Source organism: Aquarana catesbeiana, linkage group LG05 (assembly GCF_042186555.1).
Source record: "Aquarana catesbeiana isolate 2022-GZ linkage group LG05, ASM4218655v1, whole genome shotgun sequence".
Classification (NCBI taxonomy): Eukaryota; Metazoa; Chordata; class Amphibia; order Anura; family Ranidae; genus Aquarana; species Aquarana catesbeiana.
The window spans coordinates 217,437,302-217,450,464 of NC_133328.1; the positions used below are offsets into that span (position 1 = coordinate 217,437,302).

General features: G+C 39.6%; 1 protein-coding gene across 3 annotated transcripts in view; it reads left to right on the forward strand.

Annotated features, from left to right (window-relative positions):
• The window catches only part of HECW1 (HECT, C2 and WW domain containing E3 ubiquitin protein ligase 1), a 415,705-nt gene that overhangs the window by 142,563 nt on the left and 259,979 nt on the right, over nucleotides 1–13,163 (forward strand). The window contains exon 2 of one of the 3 annotated variants that reach the window (XM_073630548.1): nucleotides 1,373–1,430. The exons of the other annotated variants lie outside the window; for them this stretch is intronic. Coding sequence (XP_073486649.1) covers nucleotides 1,404–1,430 — 27 coding nt within the window. The 5' untranslated portion in view covers nucleotides 1,373–1,403. The remainder of the gene's footprint in view (nucleotides 1–1,372; nucleotides 1,431–13,163) is intronic. 3 annotated transcript variants of the gene reach the window in all.

Sequence of the window (13,163 nt, forward strand, 5' to 3'; positions counted from 1 at the left end):
TTTATGTGTGTTTAAAAAAAGTACAACATTGCATTTTTTTTTTGCACTGCAAATGCAAGTAAGTGCGTGTAAATGCAAAGCACTGAAAACATGCACAGGCTGAAATGTACACTGAATGCGGAGATTGTGGTGTAAATGAGCCCTTAATTGTACTGATGGACAGCACTTATATATTGCTGAAGAATATTTTAGAAAAGGTATAAAGGTTTAGAATATTGAGCTGGGTCAATCATTTTTAATCTGGGATGATTCTCGGTAAATGGCAACCAATTCAGGCAGTTTTTTTTTGCCCATCTGTAGTGTCTCTCTCCTCTCTCCCTCTTCTCACAGGGCAGAGAAGCAACATCCGGAGCCATTTGCTCTTGTTGCTGTCAATCAAATCCTGTGAGGGGGGAGTAGTGTCAGGGCCAAGACACACTGTGTGCGTCTATGGTTGCACACAGCCTGGCTTGGGGGGGGCGAGCCTACACGTGCTTCCCCATAGGAAGTAACTTGTTATGGTAGCTCATGAAGAAGAGGAGGAGCTTAGAGCACACTGTAACCTCCATAGACATCATTCAGCTGTGAAGAACGTTGTCTGAAATTTATATTTCTGGATGATTTCTATTGTTTCTCAAGATAAGGCCACCAGCGAGGGTGTCTGCTAAGTGCATAAACATGCAAGTTTATTAAAAAAATATCACACAGGTTTATACCACAATGGACTAGCAAATTTTACCTTTGCTTTTTATATTTAAGTCATATTTTCGAACATTCGGGATTAACCAGAAGGGTAAATAATTGATATGGTCATTGTTATTTTGTAATGCATTTATGCATTAAACACTGTTTTTCTTTATGTTACTGTAATGATGTAAATTATGCATTCATTAAAACTCAAAAAATCCAACATTGTTGATGTCTTACTCTTACTCAAATAGTCAACACTGTTGATGTCTTATAACATATAGTGCAATGAACCAAAGTATTTCTTTTTAATTACATTATGCTGCAAGAAGCAATGATGTCAAGTAGCCTCTAATAACCAGATATCAAATTCAAGTACAGTGAAAGATGATTTAACATACATCAGCTACTGTACTCTTTTGCACTCTATACGATGACATTAAATAAAGTGCAAAGTGTTTCAGGGTGATGTCATTTAAACTAGTACAATATTTCAAAACTTGATATTTTTTTCAAGACTTATTTACATACAAGTATATAATTCACATTTAAAGAGTTTTTTTTTTTTTACTGTGTGATTAAGTAATTTCTATTGCTGTATGAATAAAATGTCTTCAAGCTTATACTGACCTATTTTATGATTTAGTAATGTATGTTTTATTTCCGGAGCCTATTGCTGAGTTAATCTCATTGGACTTTTCTCTAGGAATTGATGTGCTTGCAGTTGGCGGGTCATTATGCTGCTGCACCTGTGTAGTGTTAAGGTCAGTGTATTTTTCTGATTATAAACCCCATTCATGCCATTCCATTATAAATTCACTTATCATTCATAATGGAATGCACCATAGACCTCAACTGGCCTTACTTCTTGATCAAACCAACAATGCCATTCCATTTTTGAACCAAGACATACATTTTCTTGCATGCATTGCAGAGACATTACCATAATGCTTCCAAGATTTATTGTACCTTTATAAACAACACCAAATAAAATATTTACCCCACAGTTTTATTAAAGGTTCACTCCAGTTAAAACTGTAAATGAAACCTCGAGATGTACTCCAGGAGTATAGCTTGCCTGCTGAATATGTCAGGTTTTCATCCGGATTTTGCTCTACTACACCAGTCTAACCTAACCCCTTTTGTCTGTTATTTGGTTCTCCTGGTATGTGTCTGCTTGAGATGGAGAAACACACACACACTGCAGGCCCCTTGCTGCCTCTCCTATTGCTGGTGCTATAAAAGTTGTTCTCAGATTCAACCCTACCCTGGAAGTATGAATGTAATTTAGACACAGGCCTTAGGAAGAATACTCTCACTTTCTCTCTATAGGGCTGTGTAGGCTTATTTTACAGCTAATTACACAGAGTTTAGAATAAGGTCAGTTGAGTGACCTTGCTGATTTTAGCACATTTGCTGTGTTTACTGGATAGCATTAGAAGCTCAATGATTTGCCTTGTTGCCTGGAATCTCTGGGTGAAAATCCATTCAAACGAACGAGTAAAAAAAAAAACTAGATAAGATTTAAATGAACGTTTGACAGATTGTTATATATTAGAAAAATATACATTTGAGTAAAAGTGTACATGACTTTTCAACAAACAGAATCAAACTGGTTTAAGCTAAAAATAAATACCAACGTCACAGTTTCTTCTGTATATTTTTTTAGTATTCATAGCCCACCACAATGGGGTAATATGGACACTGGAAATTGCAACTTTTAATTCTGTAAAGTGCATACTAATTGAAGTGAAGCTGCTAGTTGAATCTTCCTCTTTAATGTGTATGAGTTTAGAAAAGGTAATGTGTTGGAGAGATTTACAAAGGATTGTGCTGGGCATTTTATTACAGTTTCTATGTACATTACCTTAGCTGTTGCAAGAAAATTGCATTATCACTTGTATATTGTAACTTTTGTTTGCAACTGTGCAGATATTGTAAATTCAGTGCATAAGTAAAACTGTGCATACATTATCAGTTTATAAATCTCCCCCTCAGCCTTAAAGCTGTTGGAAACTGCTGCAGATTTTTTTTTTTTACCTGCAATGTAAAGGCATAATAGATCGCATACTAACACATTATGTGAAACTTACTGGAAAACAAAGCCTTCCAGCGATGCAACGTCATCTCTGGAGGCCGCTTCCGTCTTCACCCGTCTTATTTATTTATTTATTTCAGGTACTTATATAGTGCCATCAATTTACGCAGTGCTTTACATATACTTTGTATATTCACATCAGTCCCTACCCTCAAGGAGCTTACACTCTAAGGTCTCTAACTCACATTCATACATACACATACTAGATACAATTTAGACAAGATCCAATTAACCTACAAGCATGTCTTGCTTCTGGGTTTGCGGACTCCTGCTCTGTGACTGGCCTGAGCTGTGATGACATCACTCCCTCGTATGCCGGTCACAGCACAGGGCTCTGAAGGAACTGGTGGCCATTCCTGCTGTGACCTTATTATAGGCTTACCTATAAGTACAACAGGGAAGTTTACTTCCTCTTTAAGCTGGCCATAGATGGGTCAAATCTCGGCCAGTTCAGAAGGAACCATGCATGGGCAGCCTGCCCGATTTTACATGTGATTTTTGCTAGCGGCTTCCCACTCCTCTGCGGGAGGGATTCCACTGTTAACACTGTCTGTGTTGATGGGGTAATCAAGGAATTTCTTCCCTGCAACAGGTAAGAAATAAAATTGCTCTTTCTATGGCTGGCCTTACTTGACAATGTCTAACAAAACTATGTTTGATTAATTTAAGTAGATTAACAGGCAAGGGTAACAGTAAGGGCCCTTTCACACTGATGCAGTTTAATGGGGAATAGTTTTCATGCACTTTTGTTTCCCTGGAAAAGCGTGGCAATAGTGCATCAGTATGAAAGTGGCAGACAAGGAAGTAGTAGTATGAAAGTGGCCCTTAGGAGAAGCATATGGCACTACACAATAATAAACTTTGGGGCTAATGTAGTAGCCTCCCTGGCGGTATGATTATGTCAGATTTTTGCGTCTCAAAGCAGTACAATTATTTTGTATAGAAATTTGGCATTTTATATTGTAGGCCTGTAATTCTTAGCAATAACACACTTAAATCTGTCCAAACAAGAGTCTAGTAGACATCCCGGGTATGATAAAGTTTGAAACACAAAATCATAAATTATAATATAATAAATAAATATAAATAATTATAAAAAATAATAATATAATATAATAAAATGAATTTCCCCACGATTAACTATCGCTCAAATTTGCAAGTATTCTGATTTACTATTGCTGTTTTCTAGCTGGTCTAAAACCACTTTTGATGTAAAGGGACACTTTTTGGTTGCTATGGACAATCTCCTGTTTCCAGGCAGAAAGAACAGTATATATAATATAAAACTGCATGCAGGGCATTGGACAAAGCACTGGAGACAAAAGGGATGTGAAATAATTTCATACAGTAATGTAATCTGTAAGATTATAGTGTACTGTATGTATTATGATTTTTAAATTTTTTGAATTTGTTGCCAGACTCCGTCCCCGTGTGTCGTGACGCTCGCAGGGATTGAGCCCGGCACAGTGAGGCATCGGGCGGAGAACACAGCCCACGGGACACAGCAGGGGGACATCACAGGATCCTGGGGACAAGGTAAGTACACCGCACCAGGATCCTGCATTGTCAATCACATGCAAGCTCACACAGCGCACGGTGCAGTGCAAATCACATGCGGTGTCTGTGCAATGCGAATTCAGCTATACAGATTGTATAAAAATCAGAAATAGCTGCGCTAAAAACTTGAGTAATAAACAATTAAATCACCTCTTAATGTGAAAATTATACACCCACAATAAAGTGACAAAAATTTAAAATTAAAAAAATTGTTGTAAACCACACATGGAACAAAATAAATCCAGCATGGAAAAAATAAATACATTGAGTCCATTCAAAAAGGAATCAATGAAAGAGAAAGTTCACTATCAGAACACTCCTTCAGAGGTGGATATGACAAGCATCCATGTGATGTGAGTCCTACGATCATTACACCCAGAGGGATATGGTGATAAAAGGGTTCCTCCACCAATGTAAATGCTGCCCCTTACCAGCTCCTTTGATCCCTTTTTACAGAGATCGTACAGGCGTGTGGCTATCTACCCCAGCCTCGGGTAAGGACGGATCCAAATGAGTCTCTCCACCAAAGGTCTTCTATGCCGTGGTTGGGCACTCATCCCCCATACATAGATAAACAAAGAAGGCTTCCATAGCGTAATAAGTTTAACACAATTTATTAAATAAAAGGAATTGCACTTACAGTTATGCTGTAAAAACACAGGCTCGTATAAAAACAAATGCCGGCCGGCTTCAGTATGCTGCCTGTCGCTTCTGGGATCAGCGTGGTACTGTGTGGTGACGTCAGCACGCCGCTCCTCCCTACGCCGTTTCGTCACACCTGACGTCTTCCAGGGGATTTTAAGTTTGTTATAATGTGTGTGTCTCACATTTTATAGTTGCAGCTTGGTGTCATATGATATTTTACATTCTGTATGGGTTATATACAGAATATATGGGGATAGCGCAGTAATTTTTACTTGATACAGATTGTATAGCTGAATTTGAGTTGCATTCGGACCAAAGTCATGCAGGACCCTTTTTTTTGGTCCACACCAGAATCAGATCGCATGGGTGTTCACACCCATGCAATCTGATTTATGTCTGATTTATGTCTGAACTGACAGTTCGCACTGCAATATGCGAATCGATCTGGGGGTGTCATTAATTTTGTATTGACACCTGCAGCGGTTCGCATATGGCAATGTGAACTGTCTACGAGTCGAGTGCGATGCGGGAACCCGTGCTGGATTAGCACGGGTTCTCGCAGCGCACCAGTGTGAACCAAGCCTAATGCTGAACTCCAAGCAGTTATAATAGGCACAAATTAATACAGCTGTGTAGCATTAGTACACATTTAAAGGGCTGGTTCATCTTTATTGGCCATTTTCTAAAAATGGCTTTTTTCTAATCCTCAAGGTATTCCAATACAAATAGTTGCTCCTGTTCCCCTTCATACATTTAGAGTGTGCACAGATTTGTCAAAAAAAACTCCTTAATGGCAGGAAAGGCTGGACACTAGAAGTGAGCCCCCAGCAACCCCTCTGGCTCATTCAAACCGTGCACTAAGTGAAACTGTACAAGAGAAAGATCCATCCCTGCCAGGTAGGGCTATACTGTGTGGCAGAGCTGTGTAAATCTTATGGCTGGATAAACAAATAATAGTCCTTGTGCAGAAAAAATACCTCTCATATATGATATGTATTTCATCTGTGCATTTAGTGGTTTGCCTGGTGTTCAGCTTTAATGTACAATGCAGGATACAGATGGTGCCAAGTAAAAATTACAATTGTATACACATCATTTTTGCTCGCTGCTTCAAACTGACATCAAGGGCCTTGCAAACCACAAGAAAGATTATCTTTATTTTTTTAAATATGTTAAAGAAATATAAACATATGGTTACTTTTAGTGATGACACTATAAGATATAATATCACATTGAAATTGATGGGATGGGGAACAGGACATGTAAAAGGAAGTGTGGGATTGTTTAGAGAAACGATAAAGAACTTTGCATAATATGAAAATGATTCTATAGTGTAAATACAAACACATTTATATAAAAGTAGCTATAGGCCCCTTTCACACAAACGGACCATTCAGGTCCGCCTGTCAATTTTTTAGGCGGACCTGAACGGATGCTCCATGCAGGCTTATGGAGCAACAGGTGTCAGTGGTTACCATTTCCGCTGACATCCGATCCACTAAAATCAGACGCATGGCCCTACATGCTGTCCATTTTCGTCCGATCCCTCCAATGGAATCAGCGGTGCTCTGACAGGCCCCTTCCTGCTCAGTGAGCAGAGACGGACCTGTCATCCGCCAGCTCAGCGGAATACAACACAGAGATCTCCTGCTGAGCTGGCGGACAGAGCTGAGCAGATCCGCCTCGTGGGAATGAGGCCCTAGACAAACATTTTCCACAGCTCAAAGACAAATTGTACTTAAAGTGTATCTATAGCATAGTTCCCAACTGTCATGGAGTCGGGTGGACTGTCCCTCTTTTAGAACCACAACACTCTGTCCTTCTTCCAGAATTTTGCTCTGGTGAATAAAAATACGATTTGACTGCCAAAGTTGTATACATTACATTAAAATGTTCCGATTCTTCACATTAGACTTGTTGTTTATAAAGGCTAAAATAATTTAAAAAATTATTACAAATTTTTTTTTTTTTTAGCAGGGTCCAGAACCCCAGCCTGTTTTCTTTTTAATATTGTCCCTTGGAGAATAAAAAAGCAACTATACTCACCTTACCCACTTGGTGCTGTCCCCCACAGATTTGCTTCTCTGAGGTCTAGTACCACCTGTGTTCCAGGTTAATGATGACCAGCAACATATAACTCACTTCCCATGTGTCCAGGCTTTCATGAACATGCTCCTTTGGTGCACATCATCACGCAGCCTAGGCTTGTGAGCCCAGACTGTTTTCTGTACTGCTTGACTGTGCAGCGCCCACATAATGACCTGCTACCACCACTCAGTCCAAGAGTACTATGAGCCCAGGTGAAGGAGGAGTGAGAGATGTCACCAGCACACCATGGGCCTCCAAAATTGGGTCCAAAGCTGTATTCAGCGATCACATCATCACAGCAGACAATGTTTCGGAGCCATGCAGGGCCCCTTTATCAGGTCAAAGAGGAGGGACCATCCACTGCTGCGAAGGAAAAAGAAGAGGGTTAGGATGAGAGGAGTTAAAAAATTGAATAGAGTGGGAAAAAAAGAAAAAGTAAAGAGTTGTTAGTTGATCAATTTTGTGCTGTAATTTGTCACTGTTTAGGTAATAGAGGAAGGGGGGGGGGGTCTTTGCACATTTTATGTTGCTAAAAGGTGTTCCTTTTCCTCATCCTGGCAAGATGGATAGAGACTATGAAAGGTTAAAACTCCTGTGTTTGCTGTGGGCCTTTTAGATGAAAACTACCTTTATTCCTTGTTCTGGGGACACAGCATTAAAAAGGTCCCCATTGTAAGGGTTCCCTTTACCTCCTATTCTGATGAAAACTGTAATTTTTAAATTGACACTAAACTCTTGTTTAAAATAAATATATAAAGAAAAAAAAAAAAAAAAAAAAAAAAAAATATATATATATATATATATATATATATATATATATATATATATATATATATATATATAGACTATACAGTCCATATATACACCCTATTCCAAATTATTATGCAAATTCTATTTCAGTGTCACAAAGATTAAATATTTTGTTTTGCAGTTTGGCATTGTGTCTCAGGGCTCTTTTGATCACTGAAAACAATCTCGGAAACCTGTGATAATTAGATTGCCAGGTGAGCCCAATTAAAGGAAAAACTACTAAAGGAGGGTGTTCCACATTATTAAGCAGAGCACCATTTTCAAGCAATATGGGGAAGAAAAAAGGATCTCTCTGCTGCCGAAAAGAGTGAAATAGTTCAATGCCTTGGACGAGGTATGAAAACATTACATATTTCCCGAAAACTTAAGCGTGATCATTGCACTATTAAGAGATTTGTGGCTGGTTCAGAGCACAGACGGTTTCGTGCAGATAAAGTCACAGAAGATTTCTGCCAGATCCATGCATCGGATCAAGAGAGTAGCTGCTAAAACACCATTACATAGCAGCAAACAGATATTTGAAGCTGCTGGTGCCTCTGGAGTCCCACGGACATCAAGGTGTAGAGTCCTCCAGAGTCTTGCAACTGTGCATAAACCTTCCATTCGGCCACCACTAAACAATGCTCACAAGCAGAAACGGCTGCATTGGGCATAAAAATACATGAAGACTAATTTTCAAACAGTCCTGTTTACTAATGAGTGCCGTGCAACCCTGGATGGTCCAGATGTATGGAGTAGTGGATGGTTGGTGGACAGCCACCCTGTTCCAACAAGGCTGCAACGTCAGCAATGCGGTGGTGGAGTCATGTTTTGGGCTGGAATCTTGGGAAGAGAACTGGTCGGCCCCTTTAGGGTCCCAGAAAGTGTAAAGATGACCTCTGCAGAGTATGTGGAGTTCCTGACTGACTACTTCCTTCCCTGGTACAGAAGGAAGAACTTTGCTTTCCATAATAAAATCATCTTCATGCATGACAATGCACCATGTCATGCTGCAAAGAATACCTCTGCATCAATGGCTGCTATGGGGATAAAAGGAGAGAAAGTCATGGTGTGGCCTCCATCCTCCCCTGACCACAATCCTATTGAGAACCTTTGGAGCATTCTCAAGCAAAAGATCTATGAGGGTGGGAGGCAGTTTACATCTAAACAGCAGCTCTGGGAGGCTATTCTGACATCTTGCAAACAAATTCAAGCAGAAACTGTCCAAAAACTCACAAGTTCAATGGATGCAAGACTTGTGAAGCTGCTATCAAATAAGGGGTCCTATGTTAAAATGTAACGTGACCTGTTAAAATGTTTAAAAAGTTAAAATGTTGTTCAAAGTTTGATTGAAATAGCTTTTGATTTCAGTAATTATACTACAAACACAACAAATGACAATTTTCAGTTCTTTACAACCTATAAAGTGTTTTGAAACTTACTGTGCGTATTAATTTGGAACAGTGCATTGTAATTTTTTTATTTTGAAAAAATTGTACTCTTAATAGTAACATGAGAATTATGCTGACTGTTGTATACATCAATGTATTTTGTATACATCAATTATTTAGGTAAATGAGAACAATATCATTGGCATAATAATTTGGAACAGGGTGTATATATATATATATATATATATACATATATATATATATATATATATATATATATATATATATATATATATATATACACCTGTGCGCAAAAGTTTGCATGCCCTGGCAGAAATTGTGAATTTTTGGCATTAATATTGAAAATATGACTGATCATGCCAAAAAACTGTCTTTTATTTAAGGATAGCAATCACATAAAGACATTTATTATTACATAGTTTTTTGGATCCTTTTAAAATCATAATGATAACAGAAATCACCCAAATGGCCCTGATCAAAAGTTTACATACCCTGGATTGTTTCGCCTTGGTACAGACACGGAAGGTAGCATACACAGGGTAAAATGGCAAATAATTTCCTACATTTATGGATTTTTAAACCACAATTAGTGTCTGTGTATAAATAGTCAATGAGTTTGTTAGCTCTCACATAGATGCACTAAGCAAGCTAGACACTGAGCCATGAGGAGGTAGAAAAGAACAGTCAAAAGACCTGCATAACAAGGTAATGAAACTTTACGAAGATGGAAAGAGATATAAGAACAGGCCTCGCCATGGTCGACCAAAGAAATTGAGTGCACGTGCTCAGCGTCATATCCAGAGGTTGTCTTTGGGAAATAGACGTATGAGTGCTGCCAGCATTGACAGCACTCATACGTGCACCAGTGCTGCAGAGGTTGAAGGGGTGGGGGGTCAGCCTGTCAGTGCTCAGACCATACGCCGCACACTGCATCAAATTGGTCTGCATGGCTGTCGTCCCAGAAGGAAGCCTCTTCTAAAGATGATGAAAGCCTGCAAAAAGTTTTCTGAAGACAAACAGACGAAGGACATGGATTACTGGAACCATGTCCTGTGGTCTGATGAGACCAAGATAACCTTATTTGGTTCAGATGGTATCAAGCGTGTGTGGCGGCAACCAGGTGAGGCATAAAAAGACAAGTGTGTCTTGCCTACAGTCAAGTATGGTGTGGGAGTGTCATGGTCAGGGGCTGAATGAGTGCTGCCGGGACTGGGAAGCTACAGTTCATTGACGGAACCATGAATGCCAACATGTACTGTGACATACTGAAGCAGAGCATGATCCCCTCCCTTCGGAGTCTGGGCCGCAGGGCAGTATTCCAACATAATGACCCCAAACACACCTCCGAGATTACCTCTGCCTTGCTAATGAAGCGGAGAGTAAAGGTGATGGACTGGCCAAGCATGTCTCCAGGCCTAAACCCTATTGAGCATCTGTGGGGTATTCTCAAACGGAAGGTGGAGGAGCGCAAGGTCTTGAACATCCATTAGCTCGGTGATGTCATCATGGAGGAGTGGAAGAGGACTCCAGTGGCAACCTTTGAAGCTCTGGTGAACTCCATGCCCAAGAGGGTTAAGGCAGTGCTGGAAAATAATGGTGGCCATACATAATTTTGACACTTTGGGCCCAATTTGGACATTTTCACTTAGGGGTGTACTCACTTTTGTTGCCAGTGGTTTAGACATTAATGGCTGTGTGTTGAGTTATTTTGAGGGGGCAGCAAATTTACACTGTTATACAAGCTACACTCACTACTTTACATTGTAGCAAAATGTCATTTCTTCAGTGTTGTCACATGAAAAGCTATAATAAAATATTTACAAAAGTGTGAGGGTGAACTGTCTATTCAAGTGTGTATTCCAAACGTTAAAAAGTACCTTTTACTGCTCTTAGCGTCTTCCAAATTTTCAAATTCTTTTCTTTTTTTTTTTTTGCTGCCGTGATAGAGGGTGGCTATGTTCATTATCCATGGTTCAAATGTATGTGGGAACATAGCCACCCACTCTTGCTTTCTCCTGAGATGGTCTGGGGACTATGGACTATGGAATTTGTAGTGTGCATAAAAAAAGTGCACTGTTTGTTCTAAGTGAGGGAAGGACATGACAAGGAGACATAAAACCACAGTGAGAAACAACTTCATAAAAAATATATTACAGGGTCATTAAGAAGTGGATGTGCATGAGTTATTTTTGTAGAATGAGGAATATCATTTAATGTCATTTTAAATTTCCAATCATTCTCTGTCCTGGAAAAATGGTCACCAGGGCAAAAAGAGTAGGTGAGTCTCCCGAGCAGGGATACAGTTAGACCACATTCTATCCAAACTCTATCCAATAAAAAAAGTGGTTATATGTTAGGTTGGCTCCACATCTGTGCATTGCGGTAACAGTAATGTGAAAAGCATGATAGCATGCAATCTTTGGTGTGGTGCACTACATCGTTGATAATTTAGAATCCCAAATCACTTTGCAAATGCACCCCAAGGCCCAATGGTTTCAGTGTACCACATCACAGACAGGAAAAGCATCTGTGTATAGTGGTGTGGTGCATATAAATAAATAGTACATGTCCAGTTTGTGGTGTATTGTTGCTCTTTGGCAGCCATTCAAAATAAATAGGCTGCTTTAAAGCAGAACTAACGTCTGCAATACTTACTCCTGTTTCATCAACAGTCTGACGCCTGTGAGATCCTTCACCAGTACCGGCATTTTCCCTTTGGGTGGCTGTCCTCTGGCATCTTAATTGGCCAGTGCAAAATGACATTCAGTAATCTAGGCACACAGGCACTGTGCTGGATTGTAAACTATGCTGCACATTCAGCATGTTCAATGAAGCTTTGACAATAACACCTAGTAGGTGATTGGTTACTAGGCACAGCTGCTCCAGATTCTCTGTGCTCCAGTTTTAGTAAATCTCGCCCATAGTGTTTTTAAGTACATTGTTTAACAGAAATCTATACAGGCTTAGGTAAAAGGGCAGATCAAAGTTACTAACCTATATTAACTGAGTAGAATTTGTTTTATTGAGGTCAAGGAAGAGGATGATAAACTGCTATTATTACCAAAATTTAAGTTTAATTTATGGCCAGTGTTTTTTTTTCAACTTCTTCTAAAGGAAACCTGTAGTGAGCAGATCACAAAGGCTACAACTCAAATTTTGTCTCCTAAAAATGTGAGTTGCTTGAAGTTTGGGCAGACCCTCTTACTGTGATATTTTCTGAGTCACTAAAGACGAAGTATGCAGATTAGTCCTGACTTCTGTTAGTGTTTACATGCTGCATGTTATTTCCCAGTCATTGACTAAAGGAATTAAAGCCTGAAAAAGCCAGTCAATTAGCCTTTTTTTAAAAAGAAGTCAGCAATGGTAGTTTCCATTTTTCCCACAAAAGGTTTCTTTTAGGCTGGGTTTACACCTCCGCCGGATGCAGCTCGCAGCAGGGGGTCCAATGCGTCCTTGTTCTTCGTTTCAGGGATGAATCAGGGCTGAATTTTTGCCTGAATTTGGCCCTGAAATGGAGCCAGAAATGCACAGCGTTCCTGTGCAAGACGCTCTACAGCCACAACGGAGATATGTGAACCAGCTCCATAGAGAGCTGGTCATAATCTCCTGCTATGCGAATTGGATATGGGGAAACCCACATCCAATTCGCATAGGTGTGAACCCAGCCTTACAGTGTACATATACTGAGAGTGTTATTTCTGCCTGTACTATGGTAAAGAGATTTTTCTTTACTTCCTCTCATGAGGGGAATTTTCCCCTTGAGAACACAGCAGTAAAAATTGGTCAGGGGTTCTAACCTTTTCACCATCTATCCAAAACCTTGGCTAAAGATATACTGTACCTCACATAAGTTAATGCCTGGAATGTTGATCACTATAGGAACTGTATTTTCATCTTTTTGCATGATT